This window comes from Strongylocentrotus purpuratus, unplaced genomic scaffold, assembly GCF_000002235.5.
Source record: "Strongylocentrotus purpuratus isolate Spur 01 unplaced genomic scaffold, Spur_5.0 spur5_scaffold_8, whole genome shotgun sequence".
Classification (NCBI taxonomy): domain Eukaryota; kingdom Metazoa; phylum Echinodermata; class Echinoidea; order Camarodonta; family Strongylocentrotidae; genus Strongylocentrotus; species Strongylocentrotus purpuratus.
Window position 1 is genome coordinate 1,119,149 of NW_022145614.1, and position 23,974 is coordinate 1,143,122.

General features: G+C 35.8%; 1 protein-coding gene across 1 annotated transcript in view; it reads right to left on the reverse strand.

Annotated features, from left to right (window-relative positions):
* Positions 1-16,854, reverse strand: part of LOC576494 (puratrophin-1) — a 97,305-nt gene extending 80,451 nt beyond the window's left edge. The window contains exons 1-2 of the mRNA XM_030975930.1: positions 16,113-16,854; positions 219-431 (exon numbers count right to left, since the gene is read on the reverse strand). Of these exons, the coding sequence (XP_030831790.1) occupies positions 219-431; positions 16,113-16,274 (375 nt within the window). The 5' untranslated portion in view covers positions 16,275-16,854. The remainder of the gene's footprint in view (positions 1-218; positions 432-16,112) is intronic.
* Positions 16,855-23,974: the final 7,120 nt, after the last annotated feature.

Here is a 23,974-nt window from a genome sequence, read left to right on the forward strand (position 1 = left end):
TCATACACTCTAACTCATCGTTAACACCCTTCTGGCTCTAAACAGAAGGGTGTTAACTCATACACTCTAACTCATCGTTAACACCCTTCTGGCTCTAAACAGACAATATTTCTACCGACCCATTTGACAAATCAGTTCAAGAACCACTGGTCTTCATTTACTTTTTTTTTAAACATAAAATCAAAATCTGGTCCAAAAAATGATAATAGGAAACTTACCCAGCTTTCTTCCTTGAGATGTAACAAGAGCTCTCTGCATGGTAGGAGGAAGTCCAACATAAACCTTGACCCATCACCTTTGAACCTTCGATTGATGATGTCACAGACCTGTGCTGTCATGTATGGTGCTATGTCTTCAAACGGATAGTATAGCTCTGTAAGAACATCTTCAATGGATGGCATGTTCCTCTCATCATAGGGCTGTGGTGACTCCTGGACAAAAAGAAGAATGGATCACTTTGTTATGACTAGTTTTACTACAAATACATATTTCCAATATACATGTATACTAGAAGGCATACAACTTTACTATAGCTTGGTTACTCCATTCTTTTTCATATAGTCATTGCATTCATAACACTGTGCTCCTAATCAAAGAAAATCTTCTTGTCATATATTACTTTCATACACAGGTGTACATCAGCTCTGATGGTGGACATTTATTTCTTCAAAATAACATCTTCTGGTCCTGGCTCTAACATCTTAAACTGTCTTACAAACTCAAAATAGAAAAGGGGGAGGGGCACTGCGACAAAGAACACCTTGATAAAAAAAAAATGAAATAACAGTCCAGTGTCTAACTGACCATTTGCATCATTCTTCACACAACAAATCCTATATTTGACTGGTTTGCAAACTCTGAGACAACTCACAGCATACAACAGTGGTATGTAATCAAAGGAGACTGTAACACATCGAGACCATGCATGATTTTCCATTCCTCATCCTGGAACATGACATTGTCTGCTGAGAGGCAGAACTCTTGTGTAAAATTATTTCATTACATCGTCCTTCTGGCTCTCAAGTTTCAACCCAACGAGGTAGCTTCATGTCCACATGATAACATTCTTGAGTCTGGGACTGTGATAAACAAGAGATAAATCTCTTTTAATAAACCATGACCAGGCTAATCACAGCAGGAAGGTTGACTGGCTGTCCATGAATGCTATCTGGAGTAGATATCAACCTATACAATACATTATCTCTCTCTCTCTCTCTCTCTCACATGGTGCACCCGCAAGCCTACTGTATACATTATCATATGAATTGAGTTCTAATGATCTGTTACATGACTGAAGCCTGCGTTGTGTGTTAACGTGTCCATCCCCATGTTTCATTGACGCAGGCTATGTTAAGTGGTAAACACTCCGTCCCTCGGATAGGACGTTAAATGGAGGCACCGTGTACAGGAGAGTCAACACAGTTGCACGTTAAGAACCCACTGCACTATTCATATAAGAGTAGGGGGAAACCCCGGTGTAATGGTCCACCTGCACACCCTAGTAATCTTGGCATTATATCCTGACTGGATCCTGACAAATATTGACGTAGAAGTCCATTAGGGCAATTCAATGTTTGGCATGTGTATACGCATTATCACATGCTAAAATGAGCTTTTCAGCACAGTGGAAATTGTCTACAATTCCTGTGTTATTCTTCGTTGAAGACTACATTGTACATTATGTAAGCTTATTGGAGAGTAACAAATAAAATGATTATTTAATTTCATTCAGCAAGTTAAAAATGAGACTCGCACCTGTATTGTTATACAATAGTTCTCTAGTATCCATCTGTTGAATGAGCACTGTGCATATAAGAAGCATTCATTTAAGTCATAAGCTACAAATTTCAAAGTCTCTTGAGATAATATTTCTCATGGTATTACATTTTTTTTGGTTATGATGCTATCCTAGCCCTTTCATGAAATGTTTGGCTTAACAACATTTTGAACATTTGATAAAAAGTGACTTTGATACCTTTTCAACGCTAGTAGATGTCCTTGGCAATTCCTTTGCAAATCATATTAACCCAACATGTTTAAGATACAGGTTATCTTTCATTGACAACAAAGAATTCTCGCTACTTGCAAAGGAGGTTAAGGGTTAGAGGAGATCGAGGGAAAGCTGATTGAAATATCAAAATTGAATCCATCATGATTTTGCCTGTTAACAGCTACATGTATAAGGACATAAACTAATCTACAGTCAAATTATTTTCATGCTCAGTGGTCAGCTTAACTTTGAACTCTGGTGAGAACAAGGTCAACATTCCAAAGGATCCTTTCCAAAAGAAGCATGAAATATCATTTGACCTAAGGACTTAGATTTGACCCGTCTATGTCAAGGTTGACAAGAAGGAGGCGTCAGGATTATGGTCTGGTCAACAGATGGGTGCATTAAAGTGCTTTGTTTTTCAATAAAAACTAGCGACAGTAATTAAAATGAGGAAATAACAAGATCGTGGTAAATACTATATTAGCAACTGTTTCAAATTCCTTTCTATAGTTTTAATTCAAAGCCCTTTTGAAAAGAATATCTAGAATTTACAAAGTAAAGAAACACAGCTGACAGAAGATCTTCAAGTAGAGATGATATCATCTGCAGAGAACCAAAAGTGGCTCAACTCCTATCCTTCAATCCAGAGATTTATGCCCTTCTGGCTTCCAACAGATAATATGAAGTGAGTGAGGGGGCAAACAAAATGAGAAATATTAAAAGAACTGAAGCAATCAGGGATGGAGACAATTCTGAACCTTGGATGACCTGGTAGTGAACTTTAATAGGAGAGGAAACACAAATGACCCATATCAATAAATCCCTCCCATGTACGTCCATGCTTGAAGCCATTTATTTCTTCCTGGCTTAACACACTTGGGACTCGGGAGATTCTGAATAGTCAAGCTTCATCGAAAACAAATTTCTGAGGAAACTTCTTATGTATTAATCTCATTTCCCCCATAGACCATCTCATCATATTAGTTGGAATTCAGGTATAGCTCACTAGGAGTCAAACATAGAGGCAAGGCACGGTTCAAGTCAAGAATCATGCATAATGTCACTTGTATTATCCAATGAAATCCATGGGAGATCACAATTTCATAATTTTAACTTGGCAAACATCAACACAGAGAGAAGAACCATTAAGGTTTTCTGTCTGGACAAACCTAAACATAAGGCTAACATAAAAGTATTACAAATACAAAAAGACATAATTGATACCCAAGTAAACAAGAAAACAGTATTTTGGGTGAATTATCCATGTATACAAAGTGTTATTCTACTCCTTTGTTACTTCTGCTTTAAAGATAAAGGCCAGTTATGGCCATGCGATTCCATTGTAAAAGAAACAGTGTGGAATTGATCAGAAAAGGTTGATCATCTAGCATATAAGTATTGGTGTGTACTGCAAGGTTCTGGAATCATCAAAATGATAAGAAATTTGGCCCAGTCTTGGTAAAGTTACAAGCACTGTACACAGAAAAATGTATATGGGACTACACGAACACGTGGCGTAAAAATCCTACCCTGGATTTTTACGATGTTACATGACATATTTAGAATATGAAGGCATTTGAAGAGCCATGCTTTTCAGGGAATATGTCTTATCTGATGTTCTTCCACACTTGCATAATAAGAATGATAACGCTCACAAATTATTTTTTACCTCTTCCCAGAACTCAACCTTCTCTTTAAGTACACATCCAATGGTGATATACCGGTACTATATCTGTATGGAGGATAATAGACACATAATGACACCAAGCCATGCAGCAGCAAATACCATTATGATTGCCTCACATTATACAAACCTAATGGACCATGATAGGGGAATGTGTATGGGGATCATTTGATACAGCACCAGTGTACATGTGTGATGATATGAACGCTTTAGGATTATCACAGACTTCACAATATTGCATACAAATAAAAGTATGAGCTGTGAAAAACAAGGAAATTATACATTTGATAGATGCCTCTGTATGGGTTATCTAAATTCCATAGATCTACATGCTTATTCTATCATGTGGTATAAATAGGATAACCAGAAGTCTACTGCTAGAGGTAAAAGACAGGTCAACTGTGCTATTCATGAATCTTACAACAGAGGCTGATCTAGGGTGCGTTTAATCGACACTTTTTCACCCTAGAATCACGGTTTCTAAAGACGTTTAGTTTAAAACGCAATGCGTTCAAGCGATTTTTTCGTCGGTCGTAAAAATAAACATGTTTGAAAACACAAACATGAAACGCTGAAAAAGATGCGTTTTGTATCATGATTCTGCAGAATCACGGTCGCTAAAATTCGATTGAACGGACGGAGTTCTCAATCATGATTGTATGACGGAGCCTGTTCCGGTTTGGGCAAAAACCGCGCGCCTGCTTTTCATGCAATTTGCGTTTACTATACCATGCTCTTTATCGTGGCCTGTTCCGTTATGTTATACCTTGTTTTCCTTCTATCTTTTTCTCTTTCTGTCTTTCCTTATGTTATTCTTTGTTTCTTCCTTCTATTCTTATGTTATTCTTTGTTTTTTCCCTTCTATCACCTTCTCTTATGTTATTCTTAATTTTTTATAATTCTATCACTTTCTCTTTTGTTATTCTTTGTTTCTTCCTTCTATTCTTATGTTAATCTTTGTTCTTTTCCTTCACTCACATTCTCTTATGTTATTCTTTGTTTTAATCATGTATCACATTCTCTTTTTGTCTTTCATTATGTTATTCTTTGTTTCTTCCTTTTATTATTATGTTATTCTTTGTTTTTATAATTCTATCACTTTCTCTTTTGTTATTCTTTGTTTCTTCCTTCTATTCTTATGTTAATCTTTGTTTTTTCCCTTCACTCACATTCTCTTATGTTATTCTTTGTTTTAATCATTCTATCACTTTCTCTTTCTGTCTTTCCTTATGTTATTCTTTGTTTCTTCCATGTATCACATTCTCTTTTTGTCTTTCATTATGTTATTCTTTGTTTCTTCCTTTTATTCTTATGTTATTCTTTGTGTTTATAATTCTATCACGTTCTCTTTTGTTATTCTTTGTTTCTTCCTTCTATTCTTATGTTAATCTTTGTTTTTTTTTCCTTCTATCAGCTTTTTTAATGTAATTCTTTGTTTTAAGCATTCTATCACTTTCTCTTTCTGTCTTTCCTTATGTTATTCTTTGTTTCTTCCTTCTATTCTTATGTTATTCTTTGTTTTTTCCCTTCTATCACCTTCTCTTATGTTATTCTTAATTTTTTATAATTCTATCACTTTCTCTTTTGTTATTCTTTGTTTCTTCCTTCTATTCTTATGTTAATCTTTGTTCTTTTCCTTCACTCACATTCTCTTATGTTATTCTTTGTTTTAATCATGTATCACATTCTCTTTTTGTCTTTCATTATGTTATTCTTTGTTTCTTCCTTTTATTCTTATGTTATTCTTTGTTTTTATAATTCTATCACTTTCTCTTTTGTTATTCTTTGTTTCTTCCTTCTATTCTTATGTTAATCTTTGTTTTTTCCCTTCACTCACATTCTCTTATGTTATTCTTTGTTTTAATCATTCTATCACTTTCTCTTTCTGTCTTTCCTTATGTTATTCTTTGTTTCTTCCATGTATCACATTCTCTTTTTGTCTTTCATTATGTTATTCTTTGTTTCTTCCTTTTATTCTCATGTTATTCTTTGTGTTTATAATTCTATCACGTTCTCTTTTGTTATTCTTTGTTTCTTCCTTCTATTCTTATGTTAATCTTTGTTTTTTTTCCTTCTATCAGCTTTTTTAATGTAATTCTTTGTTTTAAGCATTCTATCACTTTCTCTTTCTGTCTTTCCTTATGTTATTCTTTTTTCCTTCCTTCTATCACCTTCTCTTATGTTATTCTTTGTTTTTATAATTCTATCACTTTCTCTTTTGTTATTCTTTGTTTCTTCTTTCTATTCTTATGTTAATCTTTGTTTTTTCCCTTCACTCACATTCTCTTATGTTATTCTTTGTTTTAATCATTCTATCACTTTCTCTTTCTGTCTTTCCTTATGTTATTCTTTGTTTCTTCCTTTTATTCTTATGTTATTCTTTGTTTTTTCCTTCTATCACCTTCTCTTATGTTATTTTTTGTTTTTATAATTCTATCACTTTCTCTTTTGTTATTCTTTGTTTCTTCCTTCTATTCTTATGTTATTCTTTGTTTTTTCCTTCTATCAGCTTTTTTAATGTAATTCTTTGTTTCAATCATTCTATCAATTTCTCTTTCTGTCTTTCCTTATGTTATTTTTTGTTTCTTCCTTCCATCACCTTCTCACTCTCTGTTTTATTATTGCGATCTATGCTCAAAACAGCAGTCGACAGTCGGCCGTAAACAATTCCAAAAAGCGCGCGCCGAAGTTGACCTATACTTCCTGGGTCAAACTGCGAGTGTGATCCGCAGTGGCTGGGCTCGAAATGAGCTAGAATCAGCGTTGATGAAAAATCGCTTGAACGCTAACCGCAGTGACCTTGTTTTTTGTAATGGCGTTTTGATTTGTGATTCATGTTTGTGATTCTAGCTTCGAAAATTCGATTGAACGCACCCCTATACTCTCCTCAAAACATTAACAATTATCTCTTATATATACTAACAATCTATGCAGAGCTGCCAACCTTGTACGACCCCAAAAAAGGAATTCACTAGAACAAAACTTACAACCACACGCGACACACTTCCAATGCAGAAATGTCCATTCCTCATGCTGTTTTTTTCTCCAAATTAGGACCTATACTAGTTTATCTACAAGTAGGTATTTTGTTGTTGTTATTTTTGTATTAACGGCGTATCATTCTTTTTGAGAATATTTTTTTCTCTTCAAGTATGTTTTAACGATAGTTTTCTATTGAATATGTGATCAAGATAATATTTTAGGGCAGTTGTATGACATGCATTATAAAAATTATTTTTAAAAATTAAATTATTAAAAATTATTAAAAATTATTTTAAAAACGTATTTTATGAAGAAAAAATGTACATCCGTAATTTGGAGGAAAAAACGGAGCAATTCTGGGAAAACGGAATGGTTGGCAGCTCTGTCTATGTGATAGTGATAGTGAAAATAAGAGAACACATCATTTATGAAGCAATCAGTCTATACCACATCTCTCCTAGGCTAAAGGAAATTTCCAATCAAACATGCACCCTAAATAAAAAATTTGCAAATATGTTTTTATATAACTCATGTATAATGAAACAAATCTATTTTGTCGTCAATAACTAAGAAAGTGAAAGTTTGTCAAATTTTGTACAAAGCAAATTGGAGAGGACTTCGCATGATACGTCACGGTGTTCCCAATTTGCATTTCACTGATGACAACTTTTTAAAAATCATAAATTTCTTATTTTTGATTGGGGAATTTCTCAAAATTTCACTCTGATTCTCATGATTTTCTGCTTTTAATAATACCAGCTAATTATCAGGGTGGACTTCCCCTTCAACTTCTCTACAGAGAACACATGGGTACATGAAGCAATCAGTCTATACCACATCTCTCTGAGGCTAAGGCCTTAAACTTGTTCTATATTGAGCTCTGTTTACAAGAAACTCCCTAACCCAATCTATCATCAATAAGAACGAGATGGCATCGATGCAGGCCCAGCCTCTACAAATAATTCATGGAGATGTGCTTCACTCTATCTAATATCAATATACCATGTACCGGTATATGGCTCTATGCAATACACATAAACCAATCCAGGGCGGGTGGTATGGAGTATATTTATTTATACTGGAATCACTCTACAGTTCTGGTTGATGCAGTATTCTATTTCATTCACACAAGGATGTAAAACAAACAAGTGTAAATAAATACAAAAAAATATGTTGTCGCTGGTTTTGTGAACCAACACAATCTCCTGTACTTATACCTATTTAGGTATCTTAGAAGTGTCATAGCCGAGTTCGATCCCGACACGGCATGTCCTTTAAGATGAGGATGATGAAGGCATGGTTAGTAATTGCCTATGCCCTCACGCTGATCATATGGTAGGAGTACTCCCAGAGAGTGGAGATGTGCACACTGTGCGTGAATCAATCAGATGACCGGGGTTATGATATTTGTAAAGCGCTTAGAGACGGTATTCTGTATTAAGCGCTTTATAAATCCAGATTATTATTATCATTACGTATGTTGGTTCCCGAAACCAGTGATGATGCGATGATGATGCGATAAAAAGGTCCCTACACCTCTGATCTTCTGAAAGTTATTTGCAATCAACTAAATCCATTTATGCAGTTTCACAAACATAATGGAAAGGTTGCTATTCAAACTTTATGCGGTGTTTTATCATACTGTCATCTAGCAATCCTCATTTCCTCTCCTACAATAAATCAGATGTAAAGCAAACAAAATAGCCTGATTATTCTTGCAATCATTCATGTCATCTCCTGTATTTGTTTATTCAACTTCCTTGTCGGACTAAAACAAAGATTTATCGTTGACCCTTCCTTCACTCAAGGCATCCCCCTCCCCCCCCCCCTCCCCAATCAATCAGCGATACTCATCACACCTATGTGAAGCATGCAGTGAGGAATGCAAGGTATGATACTATCTATCAATCAATCAATTAATGGGATAGTCTGGTTTCCACACACCTCTACCTATCCCAACTCCCAAAGGTATTTGATTCAGCAAGTCTGAAGTACATAGACAATCTTCTCATCATCCTCACCATACTCTTCTTTCAGTGAAAACAACGACTATAACACTATATATAACAATATTGTAACATGACGAACTGTTGTATGATTTGCCTTAGTCCATATTGTGTTGGCATGTAATTATGTTTATACCTTTTTTCTTTTTTCTTTGTAGAAATTATGTTCATTAAGTGTTTTTTAATTGTTTATGGTATTTAGGCAGTAGTAACGTGACACGTTTTAATAATTTTTAACTAAATGTTATGTAAGTTTTTTACAATGTATATATCCAATTCGTGTAACTCATGTGCAATTCAGTTGTGAAACTGCCATTCATGAAAGATGCAATAAAATACCATTTATCTATCTATCTATCTAAACGTGGATAGTCTAACACTCCAGACTCAAAGACAATTTCAATGACAGCAAGAGAAACACACTTCTTCCGAAGAGAAGACTGGGGTAAAGGGGCAGGGGCGGATCTAGCTTTTTGCCAAGGGGGGGGGGGGGGTTAGGGTTAACCCTATGGAATTGATCAGAAAAGGTTGATCATCTAGCATATACGTATTGGTGTGTACTGCAAGGTTCTGGAATCATCAAAATGATAAGAAATTTTGCCCAGTCTTGGTAAAGTTACAAGCACTATACACAGAAAGATGTGGGACTACATGAACATGAGGCATAAAAATCTGTCCCGATTTGTATGATGTTACATGCCATGTTTAGAATATTAAGGCATTTGAAGAGATGCTTTTCAGCGAACATTTATTATCTGATGTTCTTCCATACTTGCATTATACAATGATAACGCTCACAAATTTATTTTTCACCTCTTCACAGAACTCAACCTTCTATTTAAGTACAGGCAAGGTAAAACTGTGGATGAGACTGGCAGAAGTTATACACTTTGAATAGCATTGATTCACAATCAACATGAATATTAAACCATAAGAAAACACATGATATTAAAGGTTAATGTAATTCCTTTGAACTGTTGTACATTGATGAGAGTGAAGGTTATGAGCTTCCTATGTCATTGAGAATGACTTTAAGTGACAGCATAGCAGAGGAAGCCATGCATGTGCTACCTGGTGGCACAGCTAATTAGCACTCGTTATGTCTACATGGAGTTCACATACACTGCTCAAATGAACAAATAAAAGACCTCCACTCTGTAATTATTATCAGGGGGCCATATCAATATTTCATAGCACGCACAGTAATATACAGTGTACTTTAATCATATCCTCAATCTTATACTTCAAGGATAACACAAATTGTATTCTAAGATAGAATACTTCTTGTGAGGGGCTCTGTGAAATAATGTGGTGGTTTTTATACTTATCATCAGGGGAAAGAATATTTAAATCATTTCGGGGGCTACTTTTCAAGCTTGTTTGCATGAAAATAACACTCTTTAATTTGTTTTGCATTGAACTCTATGCAAATTTTAGGGGGCTCTTTTATGACTGTCGGGGGCTCTTTTGGGCATTTTGGGGGCTAATTCGCCCTGAGCCCCCGTGTATTTTTTTTCCTGAATATATTGAAGGCTCAACACTTCTGAAATGTTTGTTTGTCCTCTTGATTTAACATGACGACATTATCCTCGGTATAAATTAATTTTGACAATTCTGCAACTAACCATATGAGGGGTGGAGATAACTATTAAAGAGATGCTTCCAACAACAACAAAATCTCACTAAAAATGACTGATTCAATTAAAGACTGCCGCTAATACATCCAACGTTAGAAGCTAATAAAGCAGGTTGCTTGTTTCTAAAAATACATTCTCGGGCAGGGATGGAATTTTCATTTCATGCTCATGATTACATGTCCAAGTGGCTAGGTCCATAGATGGTTGGAAATCATACAACAGCATACTAGTTTCAATACCTCATACTGTATGTTATCCATCAGCGCATTTCTTGCCCAATATGATGTTGAGCACATCAACATAGAACATGCCAACATAGATTAATAATGTACCCATAACATTCCATCTACGGCGTATGCTCGTAAGATGATATTTACTATCTTGTTAAATGCTAAGAATCATTAAAAAGAATGTACTACTATGCGAACATAGATGACATGATTGACTACCTAAAAGGAGAGATTGAATGTAGACATCAAAATGCTCATCTTTATTAGATGTGGAAGAATAAGAATTTATATCTTCACTTCAATACTACAATATACGATAAGTATGAGTGTGTAGTTTTTCTACAAACCAGATAAATGGTGATTAATATAAAAAGATATTTCTGATCACTGGTTGGAAATTAAAGAGAAAATATAACTCACCATGAAGGTTTATTGGGGTGTGATTATTAGACCCTTAGGCCCACATTTTACACACTTAAATTAAATCTGTTGGTTTAAGCGAAGAAAGTAAGTCTGTGGTCATATTTTTCCTTTGTAAACCATGATCTGAACTCCCGGGCTGGGTTTAACCGAATTAGTAGGATACGGACCCAAGATTTTGTTATTGTAATGGAATAGATAGGTATTGAGAAAGACTAATGTATATAAGATAAAATGGTCCAGTTTATTTGGCTTGAACTAAAAAACACCAACACAAAACCTCCTTATGGGGTAATCCTCAAATCAATTCAATAATCCTCTTAATTGACAGAAACTCCTTGAAATCAAACCAATTACCATGCCAAAACTGAAACTTGAAATTCAAATTACCTCTAAATCCCCACTGTCTACATTTACTATTTATACAACAGAAAGAGAAGTCAAAATCAAATATCCGCTGCATTCTCCTTAAGGCAAATACAAATAAAAACAAACCAAATTACTTTCCACTAATTCCATGACAAATATGACCAATTTACAAGAGTGGGATAAACTGCATGATAGAAAGGGATTCAAAGTGAACCAAAATAAATCAAAGGCAGGCCTGAGTGAGTTATACATTTTAATCGAAAAAAATAAAACATCTTCATTTTCAGAGTAAGGCAGATGTTCCATTAATGACTGATATGAGATTAATAATGAAGGAAAAAATAACTTTCTCTTTCAATTTTCCATCTGACCTGACCTGGCCTGGCCTGGCCTGGCTGTCAGTGTCAGAGCTATCTGATGTAAGCATGGTACCTGGGTTCTGAATCGCCTTTCAGCAACGTGATCAGATATTGGGTTATCTTACATCCCGGTCTCCTACAGCCTGAAATAACATGATTATCAGTAGGATGTGTGTGCGTGTGTCAAGCATGTACATGGACTAGAGGTACCTAACATCATTTCCTATGAATGGGACTGCTTTAATCATAACAAGACTCTAATTCAAAGAATTTAGATAGTCACTTCACTGAACATAGTCTTACTTGATTAGCCCATTTGCATTATCATCTTATTTCCGGAATTACTTAAAAGATAATTAACAGTCACCATTCTTAAACTGTACATGAATCATTTCCCTGAAGCCTGGACTGTGTCTGTTGAGAGCCAGAATGATGTTAATACTGTGAGTTAACATCTTTCTGGTTCCAAACAGATGATTCCATTGTCCTGTTTGAGGTAATACATTTGTCAGGTCAGTGCAAGCTAGAATAAAGCATGCAAGGCAACATTCTTATATTACAGTTGATAATCTTTGTTGACTAAAAATGTCATACTTTCTCTTTCGCCAATTCATCTAGTGTAACTACAAGTCTTTATTCAGCATTTCATCAAGCGCGTAGCCAGGATTTCATTTTAGGGGGGGCGGTAGTGAGCACGCGAAGCGTGCGAATCACTTAAAGAGCGCGCGAAGCGCGCTCCCTAGGGGGGTGGGTGCAGGGAGGGGGGAGTTTCCCCCCTCCCGCGCGAAGCGCGGAAGCTTTGAAAGAAGACGATTCGTTGTACCTTTCTCGACTCATAATCCTTGTCTGAATTCAGTCCCTCCCCTCTCTCGCGCGAAGCTTTGACGTTTCATTAAATTATTAGAGAAAGAAGACGATTCGTTGTACCTCTCTCGACTCTTAATCCTTATCTGTATTCAGTCCCTCCCCTCTCTCACGCGAAGCTTTGACGTTTCATTAAATTATTAGAGGAAGAAGACGATTCGTTGTACCTTTCCCGACTCATATTTCTTAATTTGAACTCAGTTTCCCGCGCGAAGCGCGGAAGCTTTGACGATTCATTGTACCGTTCTCGACACCTTTTCCCTTTTTCTTCCTACGTCCTCTTTCTTTTTTTTTCTTCTCTTTCTCTCTCTTTTTTTTTTTGGCCGGCGTTTTTGGGGGGGGCGACCGCCCCCACCGCCCCCCCCTGGCTACGCGCCTGCATTTCATCTAGTATGTTGCTAATCTTCATTTTTAAATACATCAAAGTCAAACCAGCATATAATAATAATAAAGATATTCATAATGCGCAACATATCCACCTAGAGGGTGCTCAAGGCGCTTACAATGAGCTTCATATAATAAACTATACTTATGCTATAATGATACAATTATGCTTACATGTACATTACATTATACATGGTAAAAAAGATGATATTAGTATTAGACATATATTCATTACTCTCTTTCTCTCCCCTCCATCTCTCCCTCTCCATCTTTCTCTCTCTCTCTCTCTCTCTCTCTCTCATCTCTCTCTCTCTCCCTCTCCATCTCTCTCTCTCTCTCTCTCTCCATCTCTCTCTCTCCCTCTCCATCTCTCTCTCTCTCTCTCCCTCTCTCTCTCTCCTCTCTCTCTCTCTCTCTCTCTCTCTCTCTCTCTCTCTCTCTCTCTCTCTCTCTCTCTCTCTCTCTCTCTCTCTCTCTCTCTCTCTCTCTCTCTCCTCTCTCTCTCTCTCTCTCTCTCTCTCTCTCTCTCTCTCTCTCTCTCCATGCTACTTCTGTCTCCAATCCTGTCCTAGAGAGCCTATCTTGACGTGTCACATGAACTCATACAAGATTCTCATTAATGTACTTGAGTTCTTTAGCCACATGTTCACTTAAGGATTAAACATTACTATGTCTAATGCTAAATTGATGTTACACCCAAATTGTCTTTCCTTCAAACTCTAGATGTACATCAACATTCTTACTTGAGCAAAGTAAAGGGACTAATAAGTGATTACAATTTCCTCACACCCAAATGCTATAAGTGGAGAATTATTCTGAATGTTCAAATGTTAACTTACAAGTGATTATAATGATCTAATTGATCATTCCTGGGAGGTCATACAGCCCAGATAATTGGCTATTACATGAAGCTCATACTCAGGAAGTTATGATAACTTGGTGAGGAACATGAGAAGTTTGAAAGTTTACAGACTGCCTGTCTTGTCGTATGACACATGAATGTAGTGTGATGAATGTGACATGAAATGTGACATGAACATTCTAGGGTTGATAGAAGAACCATTACTGAGAGTACTTAAATGATTATTGGTCATGAATGTGAAACAACTGTCATCTACAAATCATCAACTAAACAAAACAATTAAAACAGAAGAATTTAATTGAGAACGGCCACTCCCTCCTGATTGCTCAGTCATGTGAATAGCCTAGTAGCTCATATATAACTGATACAAAATTAACTTTTGTACATGACAAATGCTTTTCAACTAAGTGCAATATTTTTTTTGTTTTCATCTGAAAAACGCCAGAAGGCAGGGTGTCCACTCTATGTATAGAACCAATATATTCTGGTTTCACAAATATATAAAGCTTGCAATTAACCCTTCTATTTGTTTATATGTAAATTAATTTGAGCGAAAATTGCATCATTACCAGCAGAGTACTTATATCTCTCTTATTTTTGTCACAGTACAATGTTACACACACATGTATGTGTTCCTTACTTCATTTCACCAATGAACTAAAACCTTATAAAATTTAGAGAACTTTTTAAGTTCAGATGTGCATTGTACATCTCTCTCTCTCTCTCTCTCTCTCTCTCTCTCTCTCTCTCTTTCCGGCACTCTCTCTCTCTCTCTCTCTCTCTCCGGCACTCTCTCTCTCTCTCTCTCTCTCTCTCTCTTTCTCTGTTCACAAATTATGCTACTACCCATTTTTCAGAACAATCATTACGGTCAATAATACTTGCATGAATTATAAGTAAAATAGCAAATATATCATTTCCTCTATTGAATGTCAAATTAACTAACGAAATATGGCCTTCGAAAAAAGTCATAAATTTGTAAAAATATAATAATATTTAAAATTAATGTAGCTTGTACCATATTAGCAATGTTGGTATTCAAGTTAGATACGGTTTGAAAATAAATGAAGCAGTTATCATCACCCTGTCTGTATACCAATATACCAGACCAAGTTCAACATGTAATGAAGAATCCTGTCTGCTTCCCAAGACTGCATGCTTGCTAAGTCTGTTAAATTAATCAACATCATTTTTCAATCTATCAGGGAGGATGAGGGATTTCACCAATCTCTCCTTATTACACCCATGCAGCAATCCACTCAATTAATATCCTATGAGAAACCTGGTTGCTTCAATCAACAGCTCAAACAAAATACCAGAAATAGCTCCACTGGAAGAGCATAAAAACCAGTCTGTTTATCTCATAAGAATACAAGTATTAAATCACTCCTGATTGAAACGATTAGATGTGAAATGGTGATAAGAGATGTCTTTATAACATGAAATATTTAAATGGAATCATTGTTCCATGCTGCAAAGCAAGTCAATTGCTGTGGTTAAATTAAACAAAATGAAATATTAGTTCTCATATTTCATGTATCAATAGTTAAGGCAGGAAATACACATTTTGATTTGTTTGTCCCATAATGACAGATTAAGTTGTTTTTCTCTTATCTCCAATATCTCATCAACCTAATGGCAATTGTCAAGGGCTCTCATTTACAATATACTATAGGAGGAAACACTTTATGATTTTAGTGGCAAAATAATCATACTTTCTCACAACATCTCACATCTAATTAGTCATAAAATATCTGTAATAATGACTTCTCATCAAAAAACACCCAATTTAGGATGTGCTCAATATTAATCCTTATCATTTTCATTCAACAAAAACAGATTAAGATTAATCATTAATGTTTAAGTGTTTCATACATGCATCATTTGAAATAATGAAGTTCACAATTTTCATACATCGATGGGAACATTAAAAACTTTCTGCAAATGGATGTGACTAGATTACCTTTTGGTTGATCATAAATCATTATCATATTCAACAACAATGTTTCGCCTACAAAGCTTTAATTGCAATCAGAATAGAGGTGCATTTTCAAATAAATCACTGTAATTTTAATCAGTGATTTCTATCTAATTTATATTTTGAAAAATATCAATCAACATCATATACATGACTGATGGATCAAGAGTAAAAATCAGTGTTAATATAATTCGGCTATGAAATCTTCTATGATAAATTTGGATAAAAAAGAACACCAGGTTTTTAATATCATGGAGAAAGTTTCATATTCACTCAAGGATTTGAAACTAACTTCTTACAATGAGAGAAATTTTTCCATGTTCTGTTACATCTCTCTTCCTTACCTGGAAATGCTGTAATAGATGCCAGAGGTTTTCAAGATGACTGAGTAAAGGGTCCAAGATCTTGAGGATTACCGCTCCAAGGCAGGATACAACAAGTAAAGTAGATGCTACATCTTTGCATAGGTACACCAACAACCCTAACCAACCCTGAAAACCTTCCATCGTCTTAACAATCCACCTGCTACAAACTTAAATCCATCATTTCATCCTTCAACTGACTGACTTCAATGTCATGCTCATGTTTGAACTACTACTGGTCTCTAGATGCAGCAGGCCAGAGCTAGCTCACTGTCTTATTGAATGCAGGCTCAAGTTACTGAGGAAGGACGGAGACAGTGACGCTGTACCTAATTTCTATTCCTGGCCACCAGCTATGCATGTTCCACTCAGAGGATAGATGGTGTGATACAGTTACGTTCCATGTGGTTAATAACCAGGAAATCTCCCTTTGTCTTCAAATCATTACAGACAGGTTATCATTCATTAACACATTGCAGCTCTAACTGAGAAAGAGATAATAGTTGACACATTGATAGGCCCTGATAGATGGAGAAAGTTTGTTACTGTAATTTATGCAATCTGAGAAGCCTACAACAGCACTAGGACTAACGTACAAAACAGATTAACAGCTTTCATAAGCAAGTTTACTGATGGGAGTTTTCTCAAACAAGAAAACATGAGATGGCCGGAGTGTCCAGGCCAGGTGCTCTAGATCAACAATATCTTGGTTGTACTTGTAACAAGTCAATGTCTTATTTACAGGTCAGTAGTATCGCTTTCTTCATCTCTTCACCATATTTCTATAAACTTCAGGAAATACTGAGTAGTTGTTGAGTCTTCACCTCACTGTGATATTTGGAAGCTAAGTGTGAAGACTGAGCTTTCCTTTGAGATGAGCTCAAACATTGTTGACTATTTGAGCCTTTAAACAAAACAAAGAGTAAACAACCCATGAGTGACAGGGAGACAGTGATCCCAGCTCAGCAGAGTGGGCATAAATATGGATGCAGCTTTCTCTTTGCTTGAAACAGTGTGGAGAAATATAGCTCCAGAATCAATTGGTGCAAACTCCCAAATTGGAGTGGTGGGCAGTCCAGTCAGTCACAACAATAACATCTGCAGAGTAACCATCCAAATCAGTATTCATCATATTAGTAAAGTTTGCATAGTTTCACTCTGTTATGTTCCAATATTATCCTTTATATTCTCCTTCATTTATTATTCACAAGGCTAGATACCAATCATCACTAGACCATTAGACCATATAAACAAAAAAACTGTTTCTGTAGATGATGAGGATGAATCACATTATGCTGGTAAACCTTGCAGTTATCGGTCCATACTGAAGCTGGTTATTATCCGACGTGAGATGATTAAAGATGCTGAATGAGGACAGGTTCTCAAATGATCCAATCTTCATGATGAGACCAAGCAAATATGATCCATGTGCTTGGTGTATGTATAAATGAGAGGAAGAGCTAGAGACAGCTACTAGCTAGTGAACAGCCCAGCTGATGATTAGGTGGGGACTGGCTTGATGGATACACTGGTTGTGTGCAATAAACAACATGTGCTGTCAACCGCTAGCAAGCTAGTCTCACATCCTAGCCTTCAGTATCCCATTGCTCTCACGAGCCTCAACATGATCCGAAACCTCCCTCTTTCTGCTTGAATGATGTCACTGATCTTTACCGCAACAACTGACCACCTTTTTGTGACAATTTGACCGTTCTAACCCGTTATTCCAGGCATAGATCTCATACACAATGAACAGAGGGGTCTCTCTTGCATAACATGGGTACTTCACCATGAAATTGTTTTCAATCCTCTCATATTCTAAGGTATAGGTGTGGCCTTGTTGATTGGAGCAATCTGAATCTCAATATAACAATTTGTTTGTCCCTATGGGCAGCGGGCAATGGAGAGGATATAGGAACTAAGATGAAGGGGCATGGCTCGTGCATGGTGCATGGTGGAAATGACAGAGGTACCAGTACCGGTAGTCAAATTCCATAGCAAGAGGTCACTGTAGATGCAGATTTGGGGGTGCATAGGGACATCAGTTTCTCAGCTCTGAAAAAAAAAGAGCTCTGAAAAAAAGGGCTCTAAACAGCAAAGGGTTGCACGTGAAGTAGGCCTGATGGTTTTGTTTCCATTGGTCAAATTGTTACTGTCAGGCAATTCAAACATGAGTCTATCAAAGGGTTTAGAAAGCAGACTATGAATAAGAGGGATGCATGTCTGGTTGGGTAGGTGTGAATAAGCAGAGGAACAGTGTGGTGAGAGTTACAACAGATGCTTCCAACCACCACCAGGCAACCAACCACCATCATACTTCAAGTTCATAGACATTCCTCATGTTCAACTAGCTTCTCATATTCACATGTAGCTCTGGTAACAGAATCATCACACTTCATGAAACAAAACCTGACCCATTTTCGTTCTCTTTTTTCAAAAAAAATAAAAACAGTTTCTGTCCAGTCTGTGGACATAATCAACATATAGAATGAACTTTTCTAATTTAGGAAGAGCTACTTCACATCTGATTCACTGATCTCTTAATACTCTGATTTACATTAAATATAAAGTTAATCTAATATAGTTGGTCAAATAATAATAATAATGTTAGTGTCTTATCTACATTGTCATAATTAGAGATGTATTCCCGCTTCATAAGTCATCTCAGCACATTGATGAATGAATGTACTGAATGAAACCATACTTGTACTACAATCTATAGTACAGCAGTCATTTGTTTATTTTCATTTCTATTCAATGAGATTAGCGGCATGAACAGGAACTTTGAGGAAGCTATTCACTTTGCTCCTTTTTCCTTATATAATATATATATATCCTTGTATATATCCTTCTGTGCCCTGGATTGACGTAAGAAAAGATGAATTGAAAACATTAATTTTTTTTTTAAATCACAAACATCCGGTCAATATTATTCTCCCGCTCTACATCTTAAGAATTGATGCTCCTCCAAAGTGCATTCACTCCTATTTGCCTGCTCATCTTTGCTTAGCTGCCGTCCTAGCTGGCATCCTAGCTGGCTTAAGAATCAATGATCAGTGATTGATCAAAATATTGAAGACATGACGGTGTGAAGATGAGAAATCTAGGAAAGGGCAACGCTCCTGGATGGCTTGCAGTCGTCAAAAATACATCAGATGGCTGAAGATTCTAAGCTCTAGGTCATTGTAATCATCCATTCATCAGTCTTGCACCAAACATGGAGATGATTTATTTATAAGAAAGATGTGTCTAGCTCCCAAACCCAGCCCGAGACACAGCCGGAGACCCAGCCCAATACACAACAATGATCAGTCTGTGTGCCGGATTAATGGTACTACAAAAGCAAATAATAAGGTAGAAATATCCAATATTTGTTTCACAAAGGATCAACTAATCCCACTCTGAGACAAGATTATAACACGCTGGACACAGCTCATCTACTTCAAATCCTGTCAATGCAACGTTGATGTGTATACATCAGCAAACAAACTAATATACCAAGTTTCACAATCTTAACATTGCCACTGTCAAATTGATTCTGGGCAAAAGTCACATACAAGAATAGATTTCAAGAATAATATGACAGGAGAGAGAGATCTGTTTAGAGGCGGGAGTATGACGTTTCTCTAACTGCTAACAGTTACAATCCCCAGGGGCTGGTGTCATAATACATGGCCCCAGAAGAAGTCCCTCTTTCATGAGAACGGTTCCTCATTCATGTCAGGAATGAATAAGTTGAATGTTCTGGGGTAGACAGACCTCAGATTACAATTCACGGGAGATATAATTGATTAAAGGAGAAGCTCTTATATGGGTGAGTTGGAACAGATTAAAGAACTCTGTTCTTCAAGTGCATTGATGAAACTGAGCTTAGTTCAGGCAATAGTACTCCTTGCACACCATACATGTAAGAGATCTGAAACTAGAGCTGACATGAAAGTAGTATTTCTTGTTAAAACAAGAGATGAAATTCATATGACTCAAACAACAAAACAACAAACTACATGAATCAATATGAAACATGCAAGTTGTCTCGTTTTCTTATTAATGAACTTTTCTAATGTTTATTTTTTTATTTTTTTAGGGAACTCTTTGAAAAGTTAAATAAAAATTAAGAACTGGTTTTTGCTAGGCAGTTATAACAACAGGTATCTTTTCTGGATATCGATATAATTTCAATTTGGGGTATGTCAAAGCTAAATTGCTTTCTGCTCCTCTGCATTAATAATAATAATAATAATAATAAATACTTTTATAAAGCGCACTTATCTAATAACTTACTCTAGGCTCTATACAAAACAAAATACACAAAATACACAAAATACACAAATCTCTCTCCAGAATTCTAACAACATAATATCAATTGTAACTCTAGAGTAAATAAAACTGTTTTAACATGTTTCTGAAAGGTTTCCAGGCATTGAATGTGACCTTTGATGCCATCAATGATGCAAGCTACACCATGTGTATGGCAGTAATGATTTCTCTTCATTGCCAATCACTAATCCTGTTTCTTTAACAAAAGAAGGCAATCAACATCTAAGTTTCCATGACGTCAATCAAAATCCCCTGATGCCAAAACTGAGCTATATTTATTTATTTTATCACATGGAAATGGAACAAGAACTGGAGAGAGTGAGTAAAAAAACCTCAGCGTTCATCTAGATTATTTCTAGAGTCATCGGATGAGTGAGATCTCAAATTAATTTGATCAGGAACAAAAGATCTACAACTCTTTCAAATGAAAAGCAACATTGGGATGCACATAAAGTTTTTAATAACTGATATTTTACACAGTTGAAACTTGATAGGGAAAGGGTCTATTTTTTATCATTAGTAAACAGAAAACGCTAAAAGCTATCTCTCTCTCCTACATCCCATTAAAATCATAAATTTGTTGATGGTACTTACACTGTATATGAAACCTTTAAAAAGAACTTTAAAAAATTAAGATATATTGTATCTCTCTTTGTCTCTCCAAGAATCTCGGGCTTCAAAATACTATTTATGCATGCTAGGTAGTCTGTAAATTCAGACTCTATATTGCCCATTAAAAAATCCAGGGGAGCTGGGGTTCCCCTATTCAAAAATGACTTCAGTACAGTACATCATTGTACAAGCATGGATATATAAGATAGATATGGTAAAAGAATAGACGTAATACAAATGGTACAAGCTTGTCCAGCATCTGGACCGTTTACGTGTCGCTCGCGCAGTCAGCCGATTACATAACACATCCTCAACGTTGACAGTACTGTTATACCTTGCCATTCGATCCTCTCATTCTGTACCCCCATAATAAATATACTCCCCATAGGAACTCAGTGTTATATGCTCTGGCTCCTAATGGTTAGGAGCCAGAGCATATAACACTGAGTTCCCATAGGACATATATTCATACAGATGGTCATATCTAAGCCAATACTTAACATATTCAATTGGTTTTCGACATTTGGACATTATTTTTTATGTTCTTTCGGAATATGAAGAAAAAATTGAGAAATTCTAAAAATAGATTTTTGATGACATCACACTTTACCACTCTATAGGCTGGTACAAGAGGCATATTAGAGTCTAGTCTAAAACACAGATCTACTTCAGACCCTACAGCACCATCGGAAAGTTTGAGATTTTGGGTGGCTCATCAAAAAAATTGGCTCCATTCACTAAACTCCCAAAGGAAATCTTATGGCCAAGTATAATGTGAGTACTTCAGAGACCAAATCAGCTAACCTCAATCTTGTGAAACTAGAAGTAATAACATCGCCATATTGGTGGATTTCCTACCACTTGTTGTCATAGGAATGATAATCACAACTCAGTAACCATATCAGGGTATTTAGTCATTTCCATTATTTCAGGCTCAAAATCAATTTATATGTACAAAAAGAGAAAGTGGAGAAAAGGAATACAGATAGTTCATTATACCTACATGTACATTATCTATATAAAGTCAGGCAAATTTGTGTCCCCATTTTTGTAAAATGAAAAATATATGTAATTTCTGTTTGAAATGGTACTTATTATATTTCTTATACTGTACTTACCCTCTTACATGCAAAAAATCCTGACAAAATTCTCAAACCACAAAGATATTTATGGTTTTCTTTGAAGGCGTCACTATGCGACGACCTCTAAAAGTAAATTCTCCCAACCAATTTTTGAATTTTTCCAACCGTTTTTCTACGAAAATAAGACACAAAACAGGCTTTTAAAATCTTTCAACACTTAAACGTTTGGAATGGTATAAAGAGCCAATTCATTGCTTAGTGACGATTTACATTCACCTAAAATTTAATTAAGTTATAATAAATATAGTTGGGAGAATCAAGGAATCAATCAAATAAGTTTTCCCAATTTTTATCATTAAGGTAAAGACCAGTATTGGAAACGCCCCAATTTCAAAAAATGAAAATGGAAGCTCTCATTACCAATCATGTGAAAGAATATGTTTTGACTAATACATGATGATAAAAAATTTGCCAGGAAACCGCCTACTAATTGATATATTTGGTAAATTAGTATATCTATGTGACTGTGAGAGATATAGGGTAGTCCCATATACATCTTTCTGTGTATAGTGCTTGTAACTTTACGAAGAATGGGCCAAATTTCTTATCATTTTGATGATTCCAGAACCTTGCAGTACACACCAATACTTGTATGCTAGATGATCAACCTTTTCTGATCGATTCCACAACGTTTCTTTCACAATGCAATCGCATGACCATAACTGGTCTTTACCTTTAATCATGGTCTGTTTTCACTCAAATTTTCAGATTATTCTAAATTGTACATCTAGCATTGAAGTCACTCCCTTAGCACCATTTTCTTTCATCTGAACAATGTTACCAAGTCCCTTTAATGTTTTCTTTAAAGAGCAGGGTAATCCCATTCAGGACTACAGAGGGCCTGCTTTGCAAGGGAACCAGGACAAGATATTACAATATCAAATAATAAACATTTTTAAAGAACATGGTAATGATGAAGAAAAAAATCTCTCATGATATACAAATTATTGGGAGGGGTGATTAGTCATCTTAAAACTGAGAAAAGCCAGAGTATTAGCGTTCTCAAGCAAAGAGTTCTCAAGCAAAGAAAGGTTATAGAAGACGTTATAGTCTGAACAGTTTCACTAATTGGTAACATCCATTTCCATGCACTTTTCCAGTTCTTTGTTTGTTTGTTCTTTTTTAAAGTAGATGGCAGGAAGTTAACAAGACAATCTGACAATTCTGATGAAATTCTCACTAATTATCTATCCAAACATTGGTACCAATCTTGCTTGAATGTCATTACCGGTACTCATAATAGACTGTGTAGAGTACAAGGCATACTGGTTGTGTAAGGCAGTACGTACATTGTAAATGTGGAATGGATCATAGTAATTTCCTCTGACCTACTTGTGCATTTTGAAGGGCAATCTAACCCTTGTTATAAGTTCATTTTTATGAAACCATAACAAAAGATAAACAGACAGGCAGAAGTTTAAAATAAATTGGACCAATAATAAGAAAGTTATGAATATTTTAAATACGAGATGCGAATCTCAAACTCTCTGGCAGTTTGCCGGTCAGTGGATTGTGACATAGTCGTTGATAAATCTCTGGTTTGTCGAGTACAAATAGATCATTCATTTCTGTTTTTCTACCAGGTGTCTTCACCCTTGGGGCACTCATCAAAATATTATGGACAGTATATTATTACAGGTCCTCTATTAAAAAGACCATACCAATTCATACATTTTTGAAAAATATAAATTTTAGTCATTTTGGGTGTTGGAACAATTGGGACAGCTTTCCCCCACTATATCACAGAGACATTACAGATTCAGCTAATTGGAA